General features: G+C 41.9%; 1 protein-coding gene, 1 long non-coding RNA gene and 1 pseudogene across 2 annotated transcripts in view; 1 reads left to right on the top strand and 2 right to left on the bottom strand.

The window, feature by feature from the left end:
- Positions 1–244: 244 nt before the first annotated feature.
- On the bottom strand, positions 245–3,329 carry LOC144240236 (uncharacterized). The gene is made up of 3 exons (XR_013337649.1): positions 3,035–3,329; positions 2,100–2,225; positions 245–892 (listed from the first exon to the last, which is right to left on the bottom strand). It is a non-coding gene; the product is annotated as an uncharacterized LOC144240236 (long non-coding RNA).
- Positions 3,330–7,570: 4,241 nt separating this feature from the next.
- On the top strand, positions 7,571–9,336 carry LOC144240216 (cytochrome c oxidase subunit NDUFA4 pseudogene; annotated as a pseudogene).
- A 4,523-nt stretch (positions 9,337–13,859) lies between these two features.
- DENND5B (DENN domain containing 5B) overlaps positions 13,860–20,081 on the bottom strand; it is a 119,999-nt gene continuing 113,777 nt past the window's right edge. The window contains exons 20-21 of the mRNA XM_077774599.1: positions 17,238–18,688; positions 13,860–14,505 (exon numbers count right to left, since the gene is read on the bottom strand). Coding sequence (XP_077630725.1) covers positions 18,505–18,688 — 184 coding nt within the window. The 3' untranslated portion in view covers positions 13,860–14,505; positions 17,238–18,504. The remainder of the gene's footprint in view (positions 14,506–17,237; positions 18,689–20,081) is intronic.

Genomic DNA, 20,081 nt, shown 5'->3' with positions numbered 1-20,081 from the left:
GAGCTCTGCTCTGAGATAAAAAACACAAAGAACAGGGGCACCTGTCTGGCTCAGTAGGAAGAGTGTGCAACTCTTGATCTTAGGGTCATGGGTTCAAGTACCATGCTGGGTGAAGAAAGTACTAAAAAACCAAACCAAACCAAACCAACAAACGAATGAAGAAACAAAAAACAAAAACAAAAAAATAACCACAGAAAACAAACATAGCTAGGGATGTAATATTCGAGAAACACTGAGTCTGAGGTGCTTTGTGGGATATCTAAGAGTAAATGCTTGGTAGGTAGTTGAAATGTGGAGATCTGGAGACTTCCCAGAGAAACAGTGAGAACTGAAGATCTGAAAGTCACAGCACCTTATGCCAGTTGTGGGAATGGATACTATAGCACCTGGGCTTGAAGAGCAGCAAGGCTTAGAAAGAGAATAGGAAGAAAGGCCAACTGTCATTCACAAAAGAAAGCCCAAAATATGCTGCCACAGGGAGAAAGCAGGAATCCAGGAAAACCAGAGGGGACACTGATTGGCGAGAACAATGGCATCATCCGGCATCAAGTGCTAGGTAAGGAAGGACTAAAGAGTTCAGGAAGTTCAAGCCCTGGGTGTGGGTCGGGAGGCAGGCAAAAAAAGAATATTTTCCGGAAATGAAAAGTATTATTTAACATTTTAGAAGTTAAAACTGCCATTTCCAAATTTCATTAAAAGACAAACAAATTGGGTGCCTGGGTGGTTTAGTTGGTTAAATGTCCAACTCTTCGTTTTGGCTCAGGTCATGATTCCATAGTTCGTGGGTTAGAATCCTGCTCTGATAGTGTGGAGGCTGCTTGGGATTCTCTCTCTCTCTCTCTCTCTCCCCTGCTCACTCCACGAGGATGAGTTTCTTCTTTTTTAATAAAAACTTAAAGAAAAAAGACAAAATAGATTTAGCATTTAGACCTCAGTTTCCCAAAGCTGGCTTTTATAGCAGCAACTTAAGAATCACTGAGGAGGTTTTTCAAAAATACCAGTTTCAGAGTATGTCCCAGCCCTACAAAAATTAGTCTCCCAAGAAGGAGGGACAACTAATGTTTGAAAGCCGCCTAATGATTCTGAAGTGTGACAAGGCTTTGAAATCATTCACTGAAACCTCTAAGAACTCCTGGTTCGTATTTGGCTTGAGCCCTTTTAGAAGAATTAAAGCGGCAGAAAAATTCATAGATTGCTGTGAGAAGCTGATTGTTACATTTAAGACTTTAATAGGAAATTTAAAGTAATCAAGAAAATAAACTCCCCCACAAAGTTAAAAAAAAAACCCATAAAACACATCCTGTATGTTTATTATCAGGAAAATGCTGATGACTGTAATTAGAACTATAAATTTAGTTGAGAGTAAATGAGAGCTAGATTGGTAAATAAAACTGCCTGTAAACATTGGTAAATCAGTTATCCTCTTGGGTGTGATTTATAAAAAAGCCTAGTGGATATCTGAAGAGCTGGGAGTAGCTCACAGCTCTGACTAGGGGAGAAGCACCCACCATTTCTTAGTCCACAAAGGCTCTGGGGACCATCATCTCCCCTCCCCAGGGGAAAACGCCACAGGTACCTGCTCCCCATTCCCAGAGCACAGTCGGAGCTGCACAGTGGCCTCCACTTCCTTACCACCTTTCTTTGTCCCTGGCAATTTAACTTTGATCCTCAAAAGTCCATTAAAGGCCCCTTCCAGGTCCCCAGGGACCCCAGGCCTTGTAAGTGCCACAAACACCCAGCAGCCTTTCCAGCAGGAAGGCTCCAGAGCCCTGGGAGGTCTCTTGCTCACTCCCTACCTTCCTGGCAGCCAGCCCCACCTTCAGGGACTTCCCTCCCACCCCCTGGAAACAGCCTTCAAACTTCACCACTCACCCCTCCCCCTTTCCCATGACGTTAAGGTGAACTAGTTTTCCCATTTCTACTTTTTCTTGCTGTCCTTAAAGATAAGTACACCAGGTTTTCATTTGTTTTATAACATTTACTCCTCGTCAGGAAACGAAAGTAACATACAAGCTAGTAAGTCACAGCTTCCCCTCCCTTGCTCAGGGGAAGCCTCTGGAGCAAGGATCAAATGTTTACATCTTCAGGTCAAATCATACCAGACAATTGGAGCCCTTTGGTTTCACCTCACTGGGCAGAATGTGCCTGGTGTCACGGGTCTCTTTTTCCTCATAGGATTTCTCGGGGCTCCTTAGAGTATTTCTCAAAGTTAGTCCAATCTCCGCCTAATTAGTCCACAAAGAAATGGAAATAAAACGAGATGTCACTTTTGTCTTATCAAGATGAGAGAGAGAGGGGCGCCTGGGTGGCTTAGTCGGTTAAGCGTCCGACTTTCGCTTAGGTCATGATCTCGCGGTTCGTGGGTTCGAGCCCCGCGTCGGGCTCTGTGCTGACTGCCAGCTCAGAGCCTGGAGCCTGTTTCAGTCTGTGACTCCCTCTCTCTCTGACCCTCCCCTGCTCACACTGTCTCTCTCTCTCTCTCTCCTAGAAATAAATAAAACATTTAAAAAAATAGGGAGAGAGAGAGAGAGAGAAATGAAGCCTGATGATCCCGGGTTTACTTGCTGGGAAGCTGACTCATTCTGGCGCGGCTGGAGGGACTGTGAATCAAGAGCCTTAAATATGTGCATACGCTTCAACCCAGTAATCCCACTTCGAGGAAAATATCCTAAGGAAATAATCAAGAGATGCAGTCAAGGATTTATGCACAGAGGATATTAGAGGCAGAGCCCTAATTGAGAAAAACTGGCAAGGACTTAGGTGCCTCGCAGGTGGGGCTCGGCTCCGCAAATCCTCCTACATCCCTGTGATGGAACGGGGCTCATCCAGCTGTGCAGTCAGCCGCTCGGCAAGTATTTATTAGGTAGCTACTCTGCATTAAGCACTTGGTCGCGTAAACCAAACAGGTAAGCTCCCAGCACCCCCCCCGGAAGTTACACCCCCTAAAATTCGGGATCTCGGAAAGCAATCTGAGATTGGTGACACTGTTTTGGGGGGAAGCAGGCTCCACGCGGCATCACCCCCACTCTCTCACCGCCTGCCATAAGCAGTTACGAGCAGGAAGAGTTTCCCCCTCAGAGGCTCTCCCAGGTCGACCCCTGCTTTCCTCGGCTATAGGACGTCCCGAGGCGCTGGGTAACCTGATCGCGGCGGAAGGAGCCGCGACGCGGAAGTCTTCCGATTGGTTTCCAGTTCCAGGAAGTTGCCGACTTCGGGCAAATCGCTTCGCCTCTGGGACTGTTTCTAATCAGAATGAAAGAAAAGGCCGGGCCGACGCTTCAGGTCGTCTGAGTCCACTCCTTTTTGGCTCTGGGACGGAGCCGCTCGTGGGGGGGCGGGGGGAGTCCTAACCCGCGTTGCAGGCAGGGGAGGCGGTGGACCCCCTTGAGGGTCTGTGCGTTTCTGTTGTGGAGACTTCTNCCAGGCCCGCGGCGTCCTTGCCCTGAGTCGCTCCTTAGTATTAATACCTAACAGCTAGGAGTCTTGGGCGCTTCTAGGCGCACACTTTGTGTAGGCGATGAGTCGCCTCACTGTCGCGCAGGGAAAGTATGAGGTCGGTGCTGCTGCCCCCATACTTCTTCCTCAGGCAGAATCGGTTCAGGACGGTTGCACGCGTTCCACGAAGTCACGTGGCCCGAGCTCTGCACCTTGTTACAGGACAGTCTTTCTTCCTGAAAGGTCAGGGGGACAGGCTCCCGTTTTATGCCTCGTTCCAACTGCAGAAGACGGAACAGGGGTCGTAATGGTAGTTAGGGTTAGTGGCTTACCGACTGGGACCCTGAGATCACTAAGTCACGGGCAGGGTTGCCGCAGTTTACCAGCGATCTTGGAATCTTCGAGAACTCCCTGCTTCCATTTAGAAACGCCCTTCCCCCAGCCAGGGTGAGGGGTCGGCTCTGAAAAGCGGCGGCGAAGGAACAATAGGCGCCCTGGGCCGAAAGGCGGAGAGCAATTTGCATCTCAGAGGCGCTCGGATCGGGACGCCGGGGTTGGACTCTGACCCTTGCACGAAAGATCTGCGCTGGGAATTTCCTGTGACCTGTTGAGGTTTGCTGCTCGGAAGCAATAGTGAGCCTTTGACGTTAATATCCACCTAATTCAGGAACCTAAAATGGCAGTTTAGTGGCAGGATTCTGTGAGCTCCTGAAATTGCACGGAGAAGTCTGTGTGTCTGTGCGCCCGCGCGCGCGTTTTTCTGGGGAGCGTGAGCACAACTTTCCTTATATTATCAGAGGGGCTCACAGCTGCCCAAAGGCTGAGAACTTCTGGTCACACGTGAGCCACACTGAAGGAGAACAATCATGTAAATCCCGTGGGAGGAAAGGGAGAGACAACTGAGGGGAGGTGGGGGTTGGAGAGAAGACTGTTCAGGTAAAGCTTCTCTGGGAGGCGGGATTTGGGGGACGGGAGGAGGCTGACCTTTCTTGTGCTCCTACTGTGTGCCGGGCACGGTTCTAGACTTAAAATTCATGAGGATTGGGGCGCCTGGGTGGCTCAGTCGGTTGAGCTTCTGACCTCCTCTCAGGTCACGAGCTCCGGCTTTGTGGGTTCCAGCCTTGCGTCCCGCTCTGTGCTGACAGCTCAGAGCCCGGAGCCTTCTTCGGGTTCTGTGTCTCCCTTTCTCTCTGCACCCTCCCCCCCGTCCCCCGGCCCCCGCTCATGCTCTGTTTTTCTCTGTCTCAATAATAAATAAAAATAAAAAAATTTAAAAATAAATAAAATTCATGAGGATGAATACATTCTTACAACTCCATGAGGTAATTAAGATGGTTCTGGCTTTCTAGATTCATTGCTTAGTAAATATTTACTGAGTGTTTATTATGTATCAGGCAGTGTTACCACAGCTGAGGATACAACGTTAACCAAACAGTCGAAAATGCCTCCTTTCATGGAGCTTACATTTCTGTGGGAGGCAGATGAGGAATCTGGGTTCACAGAGTTACCCGATACATAAGGCTCTTCAGCTAGTAAGCTCTAGAGATTTGAACCCAGGCTGTACAGCATCAAAAACTGTTTTTTGTTTTATAATGACTTTAAACAAAAATAAATAAGAGGAAAGTGAGAAAATATTTACATCAGGTAGTGCAAAGAAAAGATTTAAAGTTTTGAAACTGCAAATCAAAACCAAAATATCCATTCAAAATGAAGAAATGGGCAAAGATTACTAATAATTCAGAAAAGAAAATATGAGTGATCAATAATGTTGAATCCTGGCTTCCTGAATTGTCAATAAAACAATCCATTTACTGCTTGCACAGTGAGGCAGAGTATTACCTTACTAGCCTTAGCCGCCTATGGAGGGCAAAGGGCAAAGTCTGGATTTTTACTGAGGATTGAAGATGTTTAAGGCAGGCTTTTCGGTGATGGTTGGGGATTGTGATAAAATACTTTATTTAGATTTGATGGACACAACCAGGCAAGGATTTAAGGGGAGGCCTTCAAAGAGCCTAATAACATGCCATGTGGAAACCTAGAAGCTAAAACACCAATTGTCCTTCTTTGAAGGAGTGTGTAATGTGACTGCAGTCATGTGTGTTTCTTCCAGGCACTTGCTGGGCTTGTCCAGATTCACCGACCTGCTTCCAATGTTTGGCAGAGTGTAGGGCATCTTAAGATGCCCAGAGTGCTCGTGGATAACCAAGTGATGAAGCCCATTCAGTGAGGTAGAAGGGAATGATGGGTACGTCAAGTTATTGGGTCCCTCACACCTTTTTTTTTTTCCATTTTAGTTTCAATTGTGCATTCTCAACTTTTCAATTAGATTTTTATTTATTATGATTATTATTTTTTAATGTTTATTTATTTTGGAGAGACAGAGAGACACAGTACAAGCTGCTGGGAATGGGCAGGGAGAGAGGGAGACACAGAATCCGAAGCAGGCTCCAGACTCTGAGCTGTCAGCACAGAGCCCCATGTGGGGCTCGAACCCACGAACTGCGAGATCATGACCTGAGCTAAAGTCAGATGCTTAACCGACTAAGCCACCCAGGCGCCTCAAGATTTTCAAAAACTTTATTGAGCTATCATTGACAGTCAACAAATTTCATATACCGAAAGTGTGCAATTTTGGTAAGTTTTGACACTGTGAAACTATCACCACAGTCCAGGTTATGAATTTATCTGTCACCCCCAAAGTTTCCTTGTGCCTCTTTGTCATCCCATCTACTCGGTGGCCCCTGTCTCCAAGCAACAACCCATTTGTTTTCTGTCACTGCAGATTCCTTGCATTTCTTGTTTGAGCTTATGCAAGTGTAATTCTATAGTATTTATTCAGTTTTTGCCTTTTTAAACTCAGAATAATTATTTTGAGATTGATTTATGTTGTGTGTATCAATAGTTTATTCCTTTTTATTGCTAGTAGTATTTCCTTGTGTGGATATGGCACAAATTGTTTATCCACTCATCTGGTCATACCAATTGGGTAGATACCAGTTTTTGACTATAACAGATAAAATTGTGATGAACATTCATGTACAAGTATTTGTATAGATACGTGCTTTTGCTTCTCTTTGGTAATGAATTACCTAGGAATAGAATGGCTTAATCATGTAATAGGTGTATGTCAAACTTTTTAAGAAACGGTTAAACTGTTTTCCTATGTGGTTGTCCCATTTTACATTCCTATCAACTGTATGTGAGAATTCCAGTTCTATATATCTTCACCAACTTTTGGTATAATCAGTCCTTTCAAATGTAGCCATTTTTTAGAGGTGTGTAGTAGTATCTCATTTTAGTTTTAATTTGTATTTCTTTCTCCTTCCTTCTTTCTTCCTTCCCTCCTTTCCTCTGTCCCTCCCGTTCTTCCTTCCTTCCTTCCTTCCCTCCCAGCATGGAGCCCAGTATAGGGCTTGAACTCATGATCCTAAGATCAAGCCCTGAGATGAGATCAAGAGTGGGCTGCTTAACCACCTAGGCCACCCAGTAGTCCCTTAATTTGGATTTCTGAGATAATTAATGGTGATGAGCATCTTTATCATTTTTTTGTGTGCTTTTTGATATCCATACATCTTCTTAAAGTGTCCATTCAAATTATTTGCCCCTTTTTGTTGTTGTTTGGCTGTTTATCTTATTACATTTTGAAGGTATATGTAGTGTCAGTGTATACACACACACACACACACACACACACACACAAGAATGTATATATAGGGGCACCTGGGTGGCTCAGTTGGTTGTTTCCAACTTCAGCTCAGGTCATGATCTTATGGTTCGTGGGTTCGAGCCCCACGTTGGGCTCTGTGCTGACAGCTCGGAGCCTGGAGCCTATTTCAGATTCTGTGTCTCCCTCTCTCTCTGCCCCTCCCCCACTCGCACTCTGTCTCTCTCAAAAATAAACATTAAAAAAAAAAACCAGAATGTATATATACACCCATGCCCGTACACACACACACACTGAGTACAAGTTCTCCATCAGATATGTTATTTGCTAATATTTTCTCCCCATCTATGGCTTCACTTTGCATTCTCCAAATAGTAGCTTTCAAAGAGCATCTCTTTGGGCAGCGACTGCTTAGTTCCAGGCCTGGCCTTAGTGTCCTCTCCTTTCAGACCAGAGGGCTTTGGCACAGATATGCTCCCCTAAATCCTTGGTTAGGCCAAGAAGCATTCAAGCTTGATTTCTCTCTTCATATTTATTGGAGCTGGAGGTACTAGTGCAGCACTGAATGTTTTGTGTCTGGCATTGTTCAATCCAGATACCCACTGGGATGAAGAGAGTAACCCAGAACCCAGAATAAAGTATGTCCTAATGAGCAATGCACAGTCTTCTCAGTAAATATAGATTATAGCAAACTGAAGAAAGAAAGTTCAGACTTCTAAATGAAATGTTTGACTATAAAGCTGCTTAGGATGAAGGTCTTCCAGAAGTGATTTGTACAATTTTCTACTTAACCAGGAAGCATTTCCCCTGTAAATGCTGAAAATCATGTTGAGGTACCATGTTGGAGTTTACACTGGTCAATAAGTATCTCAAACTAGAAAAAAGAAGAGCATGCATTCTTAATTTTTATTAAGTCCAGTTTATCAGCTTTTTCTTTTATGCATTGTGTCTTTTGTTGTCATATCTCAGAAATCTTTGCCTCACCCAAGGCCAGTTACCTTTGTTTTCTTTTGAAGTTTTACAGGTTTTGGATTTGCATTTATATCTATGATGCATTTGGAGTTAGTTTTTGTATGTGGTATAAGGCGTGGATCGAACTTCATTTCTTTTGCATGTGAACATTGACTGCAAAGGGTCTTCTTTTTGTCATTTAATTGCCTTTGCAACTTCATTGAAGCATTGACCATATATGTCTGGGTCTATTACCAGCCTTTCTATTCTGTTCCATTGATCTATTTGTCTCGCTTTACCTCAGTTTTTCCCACACTGAATTATTGTAGCTTTATTATAAGTATTGAAATCGGTTAGTAGAAGTTTTCCAATTTTGTCTCTTTTCTTCAAAGTTATTTAGACTCTTCTACGATCTTTGTTTTCATTATAAGTTTTAGAATTAGTTAATTTCTACAAAAATAGATTAGGATTTTTTGATGGGATTGCTTTGACTCTATAGGTCAACTTGGGGATAAATGACTTCTTAATAATATTGACTATTCTAACCTATGAACACACCATATCTCTCCATGTATTTAGGGCCTCTTTAATTTCCCGAAGTAGTTTTCCATGAGCAGATCCTGCACCTTTTTTGGTAAAATTTATTCCTAAGTATTTCAGATTTATAATGTTATTGCATATAGAAGTACACCTGAGTTTCGTACATTTAACTCTGTGTCCTGCGACCTTCTGAAGTTTCTCTCTCAAAATAAAACTTTAAAAAAAAGTTGTTCATATTATTCCCCTTATTATCCTTTCTTTTTTTGGTTATTAATTTAATAGTTGTTTCTTTTTTCAAATTTTTATTTAAATTCTAGTTAGGTAACATGTAGTGTAATACTGGTTTCAGTATTCATCACTTACATATAACACCCAGTGCTCATCATAACAAGCACTCTCCTCAATTCCCATTACCCATCTAGCCCCCCACCGTCAACCCTGTTTGTTCTCTATGGTTAAGGGCCTCTTACAATTTCCTTCCCTTTTTTCCCCCTTTCCCATATGTTCATCTCTTTTGTTTCTTAAATTCCACACGAGTGAAATCCTTTACCCATTTTCCTTATTATCCTTTCAATATCTGCAGGATCTGTTTTTATGTCAACTCTATCATTTTGATATTGGCAATTCTGTCTTCTTTTTTCTCTAATCAATCTGGCTGTTTGACAATTTTATTGATTTCTCAAAAAATTACCTTCTGGGCTGTCTGGGTGACTCAGTTGTTAAGCATCTGACTTTGGCTTAGGTCATGCCCCACTTCGGATGAGCCCCACTTCTTTTTCTCTCCCTCCCCCACCCCCCGCTCCCTTCTCCCTCCCTCTGCCCCTCTTGGGATTCTCTCTCTCTCTCAAAAAAAATTACCTTCTGCTTTCACTGATTTTTCTTTTTCTGTTTCATTGATTTCTGCTATAATCTTTATTTTCTTTTTTGTTAGTTTAGTTTTTAATTAATTAATTTTATTTTTTTTAGTTTCCAAACTAATATATGTTAGAGGGAGACACAGAATCTGAAACAGGCTCCGGGCTCTGAACTGCCTGCACAAACCCAATGTGGGGCTCGAACCCATGAACCGTGAGATCATGACCTGAGCCCAAGTCGATGCTTAACTGACTGAGCCACCCAGGTGCACCAAGAAAACCTTTTTCTAGGACAGGTATCAGTGCTAGCAATTTCTCTTTAAGAGCTGCTTTAGATGCCCTTTTTGCTTTCACTTTGATTCATTTTTTGACCCTTGTGGCCAGAGAATATACTTTACATGACTTGCATCTTTTTAAATTTATTGATACTTATTTTGTGGCCGTAAAGATTGTCAATCTTGGTAAATGTTCTTTGTGTACTTGGAAAGAATTTGTATCTTGCTGTTGGTGAAAATATTCTATAAATATTAATTTGGTGAAGTTGGTTGATGGTATTGTCCAAGTCCTCTACGTCTCTACTGATTTCCTATCTATTTGCACTTTCAGGTATTGAGAAAAGTGCTTTTCCTGCTATACTTGAGATTTTGTCTCTTTCTCTTTGATTCCATTAGCTTTTATTTCATGTGTTTGGAAGCTCTACTGTTTTTGAATAGGATGTCAGTGAGAAATCCCGAAGAAGTTTTGGGGTTGTTTAAGAACACAAGTTATGGGTAGGCAAATGACAGACCTCAGGATTATGTTTTATGGGAGTTTTAGGAAACATCTGGCCCCACATGCTAGCTCTAACTAGAGTGATTTATTTTTAGGCTTTGCAGCCCAGAGATTAATTGCTCCATCTACGTTACAGTATATATTGTAATCAAATTATAACATGTCAAGATAAAGAACCAAAAGAATTATCACAAATATTAGGCTGAATCATATACGGTTGTCAACATTTGCCTCTGACCTACAAAAATGGTAGTTCTCACAAAGCAAGGAATTTTGTTCATTATGGTATGATTCAGAATAGTGAAAACTTGGGAGGTAAACCTAAATGTCACACAATAAATCATGCCATATGCCTATCATGGAATTAAAGTGAATGTTTTGGGAGATAATTTAATAACTCCCTTTATATTCTCATCCAGTTTTAGGACATAAATTCCACCTATATATGCTGGCAACTCCAACATTTGTATCCGAGGTCCAATTGCTCACAAAATCCAGACTCAGACATTCAGTTTCCTGTTCACCGTTTCCATGCATATCTAATCCATTTTTGAAATTTAACGTGTCCAAACTTGAACTTCTGATCTGTCTTCAAAGCCTGTTCACCCCACATCCTTACTCATCTAACAGAATTTCTAGTTTCTTCCTTCCAGTTGTTCAGGCCAAAAACTTGAGTCATTCTTGACTTTTCTTTCGCTCACCCCCCACACTGAATCCATCAGGAAGATCTCTGGCTTTAGTTTCAAAGTATACCAAGTGCCCAACACTTTCCATCACTTCATTGCTACCCGTGTGGTCCTCTTTCCTTTAGACTGCCTAAGGCTCCCACCCTTTTTCACTCAAATTAATCAATATATACATATTTTTAAATTAAAGTCCGTATTTTAAAAGGTAGTGAAGAAAATTGTATGGATACGTGTGGCCCAAGTCTTAACGGACCTGGCAGACGATGTCTGCTCTAAACCACTGCACCATACATTTTGGAGACATTTGCTCTGCTGTTTCATCTCTTCCTCCTGCATTTTCCTGCTCGCCTCCTGTTTCCTCCGCGACTGAATGTAAGGAACTAGGGCAGGTATCAGTTTCTGGCCTCTGAGTTCCAGACCTACACTTCACTGCCTGTTCTGCGACAATGAAGCTAGGCCCGTTTGTAAACATTTTTCCTTTGCCAGCTGGCAGTGTTAGCCTTTGCCAGTAGAATGCACTGAAAAGAGGGTGCCCGTGTGGCTCGGTCTGTTGCGTGTCCGACTTCAGCTCAGGGCATGGTCTCGCGGTTTGTGAGTTCGAGCTCACGTCGGGCTGACAGCTCAGAGCCGGGAGCCCATTTTAGATTCTGTGTCTCCCTCTCTCTCTCTCAAAAATAATAAACATTATTAAAAAAGAATGCACTGGAGATTCCCCTCCTGGCCTTGCCGTGCCTCCTCTGCAAGCCCCTGCTGTGGGAAGCTCCTGGCTCTTGTACTCAGCGGCTAACCTGTGTGGCGTTCCCTTGGGTGCTCTGCAGTGTTTCACTGGCGTAGCACCGGTCCACGGATGGCTTCCCAGCACTTCTGGGATGTGGCACCTCCCCATGGATGCCTTCCTGCACCTGAGGGCAGATTCCCAAGTGCCACCAGTGCAGCAGCTCGGTAAACTTCTTTGACGTCTCATGGACCTTGGTGGTGCCCTTTGTAACCAGCCTGAGGGAAAGACGGCATTTTATGCCTAGGGTTAGTGGCTGCTTCCTATAGATACTATTGTTTTTGTTGTTTTTGCTATTCTTATATTGTTAAGAGATCTTTTTATTGCTTAGTAAATCCTCCATTATTCTAATTTCTTGTTATAGTTTGTAGTGGTTAATTTATCAGTTTGGTTGGGCCATGGTGACCAGATATTTAATCATGTTATTCTGGACATTTCTGTGAAAATGTGCTTTGGACAAGATTAATATTTACATTGGTGGTCTTCAGATAAAGCAGATTACCTTCCATAATGTGGGTGGGCCTCATCAAAACAGTTGAAGGCCTAAACAGAACACAAAGTAGACCTCCTTTGAGCAAGAAAGAAATCTGTTAGGAGATTGCCTTTGGACTTGAACTACAACTCTTCTCCGGCTGTCCAGCCTATCACCCTACTCTGTACATTTTGGACTTATCAGGTCTCTAAAAATGCATGAGCCAATTCCTTAAATCTCTCTCTCTCTATATATGTATATATACATACACACACACACAAACACATGACTCTACATTCTTTTTTCTAGAGAACTCTCATACATAGTTTTTTAAACGTTAAACTCCCCCTCTTCAGGGTGCCTGGCTGGTTCAGTTGGTACAGCATTCAACTCTTGATCTTGGGGTCATGAGTTCAAGCCCCACATTGGACATGGATTTTTACTTAAAAAATCTATCCCTCTTCAAATAGCTTGGCTTCTGTCTCTTGATTGGATCCTGACAAATATACCCTTGTTCTCCCCTGAACTTGCACTCGTGCAAGTGCCTACTAAGCTTCTCTACTTGAATGTCAAACAGCCATTCCAAAGTTAGGTCCAAAAGTAATTTTTTTTCAATGTTTGTTTATTTTTGAGAGAGAGGTGGGGGGCAAGGGGGAGGGAGAGAGTAGAGACAGAGTGTACTAGCAGGGAAGGAAGAGGCAGAGAAAGAGGGGCCAGAGGATCTGAAGCAGGTTCTACACTGACAGCACAGAGCCTGATGTGGGGCTCAAACTCGCCATGAGAACGTGACCTGAGCCGAAGTTGGATGTGTCACCATCTGAGCCACGCAGGCGCCCCCAAAAGTAAGCTCTTGATGTTGATCCTGCAGCCTTGTTTCTCCTACGCTTGCCCCTGTCTCAGTTGAGGGCATCTCCATTTGCAGTGAGGCCTTCTCTAGCTAACCCATTTATAACTGCAGTCCTTCTCCAATTGGCCCCAATTATACTTTCAGTTGCTCTTCTTTTTTGTTTTTTTCTTTTCTGAGAGAGACAGCATGAGCAGGGGAGGGTGAGAGAGAGAGGGAGACAGATCTGAAACAGGCTCCAGGCTCTGAACTGTCAGCACAGAGGCCGATGCAGGGCTTGAACCCATGAACCGTAAGATCATCACCTGAGCCGAAGTCGACGCTTAACCGACTGAGCCACCCAGGCGCCCCCCTCCTGTTCACTATTTAACTCCTCCATTAGAATACAAATTAAAAAATACATATATAAATGAAGAATATAAATTCCATGACAACAGGAATTTGATGTGCATGTATGTTTAAAATGCTATATGCAAAAAATAAAAAAAAAAGCTATATGCCCATATCTTAAATCAATGACTTAAGTAATGCCTAAGGGTAGTCAATGAATCTTTGCCTTCTGTTTTTCCTCTAGACTGTAATTCTAGTTATTTTTGAGTGTCTTAAGAAATACTTCCCTCTTCCAAGTTCTGTATTTTCTTCTAAAAATTTTGTTTTTCCTTTTTCATTTAGGTTATTAGGCCAAGAATGGATTTTTCTGTATGATGGGAGGTAGATTAAAAAAAAAAAAAAATTTAAACCTCTTCTGGATAACCAGTTGCCCAACAGGTGTATTTTTACTCGTTAATGGTTTTGGTTTACTCCTCTACTTTCTCAAATCGCTTGCCACTGAGTATTAAGATTTTATAATAACAAAGCAAAACAAAGTATCAACCCCACAGTTTTATTTGTAAAGAACAAAGCATGAAAATTCATATTTAAATGTACTCCAAAACCTGAAAAACCCACGTCAGTTTCTCTGATATGTATGTTAAAGTGCTTGATATCACAATACTCTTTAAATTTTATATTATGTTCAGATGAGGAAAAAAAATCCAGTTCTGATGCATTGTTAACAATACAAAGAAACACAATATAATTTAAATGCAGAAATGTTCATTTTTTAAAAAAGATACACAGGGTACATTTACACATGGTTCAAGTGTAACATAGAGGGATTTTTCTATGTTTAACACCCTCATTTGACTGACAACAGGAACTCCTTATGGTACCTCTCTACTGTGAACCAGATTTGGTTTGGAATACACTGGAGCCACACAAAGATTCATTCAGGACATTGGATCAAGCATGATTCCCTCCCACATAACCCAAGGATGCCCTGGATTCCTTTCGATGAGGAGAAATTTTTTGATACATCTTTTTGTTCTTCTGGTGTCAACTGCTCAATGTGATACATTTCTGGAGCTAATCTTTATTCTGTCCTTGAGAGGATGATCAGCTCCAGGAAGATCTGGAACAATGAGTTTCTTCTTGGATTCCTCTGATCACACCATCAGCACCCTCTTCAAAAAAGCTTGGAAATCCAAGAGATTTGTAAATATATTTTAATAGGAATAAAGGACCTAGAAGTTTATAATTTGTTGCTGTTTCCTTTTAAGCTAAATGGTAATGTAACAAATGCTCAGGTAAGAAACAGGGACTTCGAAAGAAACTGATGACTTGGAAACAGGATTCATTTTATAAAAGTAGAGAGGAGCCCACGACTCCATTCTCAATCAATGAAGGTATGTTAATACTGAAACAGAAGTAGGTAAGGTTCAGACTGTCCCTTCAACATGGTGAAAAGGATAGAGCAGTTTCTGTAAACCTCACAAAGAAAATACAATTCTCAAAATGAAAATCTATTCAGAAATCATAATTCTTAGCAGAAAGGAGATATTTCAGTTAAGAGTTACACTCTCAATGCTGTCAAATAAATATTCCCTGGGGATCTGAGGTCCACACCTGTTGCCTCCTGTTTCAAAATATCTTAGAGGCATCAACATGTATCACACACAAACTGTTATGTATAGTTTCTACCTCTCTTTCACATACATTTACATACAACAGTGCTTTATTCCAAAAAAAAAGGAGACCTAAGCAATTCAGTATTTCCCCTATGTCATTCATGTAGTATGACAGAAGTTCATTAAAATGATTTCTTAAAAAGGCATGTTAAAGTAAATACCACAGGGGCACCAAGATTCAAAAGTGTCTGCAACATTTAAAATAAATTTTAGAGGGTAACTGCAAACTTTTGTAAGATCTAGGTTTCTTAGATCAGATTCTTGCTTCCAGTGGGAAAGCGGAGGGAGGGGGGAGTTGGGAAGCCTTACTTTTGTTCGCTGTAGGCCAATTTTCCCCCAACTGGAATTCCATTTTATGCTACTCCACACTGAGCCACAGTCGTTTTTATGGCGTTAATGAGCCCCAACCAGGGCACTGCTTTAGGGTCTCCCGTATAATACCAACAACAGTGTAATGCGGTCTGAGAGGTGGAGGTTAGGAGATTAGGAGTTTCAGGACATTTGAAAAACACTTGGAAATCAGATGTTTCGAGAGGTAATATTTTTGGCAACTTAATTTTAAAACTATTTCCTCTTAAGCTATTATCATGTGAAAATACTAATTATGGTTCCAGGCATTGCTTTTTTAATTTATTCTGAGGAAAAAAATCAATTACAAAATTGATTTTTACTTACTTTAACTTTGAGGTGTGATTATAAAGCCATATACTGATTTTAAAAATTAATATAGCAAAAAGGAGACCTCTAAAACGGGTACGGTCCCTCCAAAAGTCAGTATGTACACTTACTCTCAAGATTCTGCTACTGTCCTGCTCAAAATATTCTGGTACTGGCTGCTTAGAGACAGTTATAAGTCACATAAGAAAGAAGTCTTATTTCTTTAGAATGATTTCTTTGTGGCCTCAAACTCTGCTTAAGCATCTTTTTTATGAATAAATTTGGATCCTAAGGACTTGCTGTTGTTTCCAAATATTAAATTTCTTCTGAAAGGTCAAGGTGTACCATCACGCAATACTCAGAAGAATGGGCTGTAGGCCATTCAAGTGGCTCAGAGAGAGGAGCCCACGTTTGGAGCCCTGGCTGTATCACTGGAATAACTATATGGGCTCCCGAGGAGCCCAATTTGAAGGGTCCAGCCCTCTAGAGGATGTGTTAGTTCTGGTGTGACTATTCCTGGTGAAAGTGGTCATTCCCATTGTTACGGTCCTGTTACACAGAGTGGGATAAAATGTTACATGTAACTTCTTTTGGGGGTATTACTTTCAATGTAATGGTTTTAGTCATAGGCCCCAAATCCAATTTTGCTCCCAGTTTTTATAACATGTAATTCTCAATCACTTCAGAACCATTTGTTAAAAAAAAATGTTAATCCTTATAAATGCTTATTATAAATGGATATTAATATTTATATCCTACTTGCTTGGGCGTATGAATAAAGATCCAGGGGTAGAAAGACTTAATATGAATGCCTCGGAGCTCAGTCTCATGCAGCCTTGGCGTAATAAAAAATGAGAGTTCTAGATTCTGTGTTGTCACTGACGAGCTGTGGGGTAAGTATTTAAGCTCTCGGCTAACCGGAGTCATCCTTCGGCAGCCCAGAGTGTGCCAGAAGCATGGTCTTAGGAGAAAGGTAGTAAGAATAAAACCCTGCACTGATCATTCAGTGGTTTCTGATCACTGCAGCACAAGAACCCTGTGTGAAATAGGTTCTAAATGTCTCCCATAAAAGACTTTCCACGATCCTGGAAGAGCGGCGTTGCTTTGCAGACACACTTTAGACTCCAGCAAACACATCTCCAGTCTAGCCAGGTCACTCAGAAACCTCTTCTTAAACCCTTTCCATGGCTTTCTGAATGCTGCCTTCAACTCCCCAGTTGCTCCTCAAGTACTAACTCAGGTATTAAAAGGGGATGTGCCTTGTTTGCCCGGCTGAATACAGTGCTTGATAAAGGGAGTGAGGCACCTGTTCATTAGTTTCCTCCTCCAGGAAAGAAGGGAAACAACACTGTTGGCTAAAGCCCAGGACCCTCAAGATCGTACAGGGGTCCTGGGAGGCCACGGCTTTGCTTCACAGCCACAACTGGGAATAAAAGCCGGCGCTGTGCTGAGGCAATTTCACTGCTAACAATGTGCAAATGCCTAATTGGTTACAGGACCTACCATAAACGAAGACTTAACCAGCTAATACCACATTTATTTAAAACTTCCTTATAAAATATCAAACTGGAAAGTTACTCACAACGTTTGGTCTTTCAAAACTGTGGCCTCTGGTTCTGCTTCCATTTTGTCAGCCTACGCTGTGCTGGCTTTTACCTTCTCTGGGCCAGTTGTTTTATATTATTATCCCTTCTTAAAAAAGGAACATAAATCTGGCCCTGAAACACCCAGAAAGGCTTCATTCTTTCTCTTTCCCTCTGTTATTTGCATTATCATGGTCAACAAATACTTTCACAAAAACATTCCAAGCTACACTGAGCCCTCCTCCTTCTTAGACATTCCTTCCATTTCCGGAGAGGGGGATGGGCCCAGGAAGGGGGGAGGTGCCTGGAACCTAACAAAGACAGGGTTTGAGATTATCCTTGAGGTAAGAACTGCTTGCAGGGTTTAGATGGCCAAATTACAAGTACAGACTCAAACTACCGTTTGCAGTTCTTATAAATGTAAGACCAACACTTTGAAAGTCACATCTCCTCAAAGTACCTCACATAACAAGAATAAAAATGCCAAGAATGAAGTTAGTCTAGGCTAATCTTTCCAAAGTGTAAAGAAGCAATAATCCTACAATTTAACATACTTCTCAGGGCTTTCTGTGTTCTCTTTCCAGTTCAGCCAAGCTCCTGGGGTCCAGTATTTAAAATATTTGAATTGTATCTTTATCTTGTGCTGACGGAAAAAACTTTCCAAGAGACTGGAGGAGTGACTCAATTCAAATGTATGAAACCAAGTGTAACTTAAAATATAGAAGTGAGGACTATCACGTACAGTAGGTAAAGCTGTTTACATTCACAATACAAAGGGTCAGACACACCGGGATGGATGGCTATGATATAACAATGCATTCTGGGTTCCTTTGTGATACCTGGAGGGAAAAAAAAAAAAGCCCGACTGGGTTGCACTGTAATTGTGTGTTTACTGGCTTCTTCCTGGCTAGCACCACTCTTTCCCTCCCGACTCCTAGTGCGGTTAAGCTACTTATGTTAAGTCACAGGAATATTCAATCTAAGAAAAGTATCTTATTAGAGTAATATAATTTCTTAGAGAAGATAGCATATTTACACACATCTAACACATGAAAATACTCTATTTTATACTAAATTCCAGGTTCAAATGAACTACAATACAGCATTTTGCCTTGTCTGTAGTGTGAGGATTGTTCAAACTGGGGAATATGGTGTGTCGCCCCCTGCAGTGACTCACTACCTTGTCAGACAAGTCCAAATCAGTCCCCATAGCTGGGGAAGGTTCAGGAGCAAGGGGTCTGGACTGAGAGTTTCTAGCCAGTCGGGTTACACATCTACTCCTTTGATGAGCGATCCTTCCAAGACTATGGTGAAGTCCTGAATGGTCTGCAGAATGCGGATGAGAGAGTTGACAGTCATGCGGTCCCGCAGGAGGGCACTCTCCTCATACATTCGGGTGATGGCCGGACACTCGGCTAAGAGCGGGATCCACTGTGGGAGCAGCCGGTCCCTACAGAGTCAAAGAGAAAGAAGTCCTGAGCCCTGCCGACCTTGCTGCAGGACAACACACATCACAGCTATTTGTGGGCAGGTGTGGGACTGGATGGAGCAAAACCTAGCCAAGCTCTCAGGTCCACAGAGAAACCAAATTCAAGACTTTGGAAATTTGCTAGTTAAAAAGATACAGTAATGAGATAGTGTCAGCTAATGGGAAATCCCAAGAGACTGTGAAAATAAGTGGGCAAATTGGCCATAAGGACTTACCTACATTAAAGAGATTCTCTATTCTGATTTAACACTTTAAAAAAAAGAGACAGAATGTCATTTTGTATCTCTTTTTTACAGTGATGCTACTCAGACATTTGTGGCAAGGTATGCCAAAGTACACTGACCCTTTGAGAAGAAAGACTAAGTTAAATAGTCAGGATTAGTATTTTAAAAAAGTGTATACAGTGTAACAAGGTAAGGAGCAAAACAAAAGAAAAACATTCAGTAGATTTTATAAACCAAAAGAGGGGTTGCATCGGTCTAATAAATCAGAACAGTTAAGAGATAAAATGACATAAGGATCATGTTCAAAAGGAATTTTAAAAGCACAGCTGACACTGGGCCCTTTTATTAAGAAGAAATCTAGAGCTTAGTTCTTTCAGGAGGACATCTCAACCTTCAGTGTGTCCTGATTAACCTCTGACATCAGTTATCTGTCACTAAATATCTAAGACACCCTTATTGAGCATCTCTCAATATGCTTTTTTAAAAAAATAGTTTATTTATTTAGTAGTAATCTCTACACCTAACCTTGGGCTCGAACTCACGACCTTGAGGTCAAGAGTCACGTGCTCTTCTGACTGAACCAGCCAGGGGCCCCTCAATATGCCTTTCATGACAAAAGCAACCATAGCTAGGCCTGCCAGTCTCCTGTTGGGGATCTAGGTCTGTAGAAAACAACAAACGTTGCCAGATAACTTAAAAAAAAATCTTGTTCTAAAGGCCTACATGTTTCATTTCTTATAACTCTGACAGTTGTTTAAAAATTAATGGATTGTAAAGCTCCTATGCGTCATTTTCAAAAAACAAAGGGGTAGGAAACTGTCAAAGGGAAGACTTCATACAGTTAAGAATTATTTATATCATATGAAGTCTACAATGTTATTAAATTTAAAACAACATGCTGCTATATATCCACAACACAAACTCTACACGGTGAGTATCTATGTGTGTAAGTGCTGGTGTGTCAAATTCCTTACTAAGGTACCTATTACCTATCTACCTACCTACCTGAGGAGCCATGTAGTGTAACGGTTGAGAGCTTGGGCACTCAGGTGAGACTGGGAATGAATCTCAGCTCTGCTGCTTTCTGGCTGTGTGACCTTGGGAAAGTCTGCTAACTGAGCTGTGCCTCA

The sequence above is a fragment of the Crocuta crocuta genome, unplaced genomic scaffold, assembly GCF_008692635.1.
Source record: "Crocuta crocuta isolate KB4526 unplaced genomic scaffold, BGI_CrCroc_1.0 scaffold176, whole genome shotgun sequence".
Taxonomy (NCBI): domain Eukaryota; kingdom Metazoa; phylum Chordata; class Mammalia; order Carnivora; family Hyaenidae; genus Crocuta; species Crocuta crocuta.
This window is presented reverse-complemented; position numbering and strand designations above follow the sequence as displayed.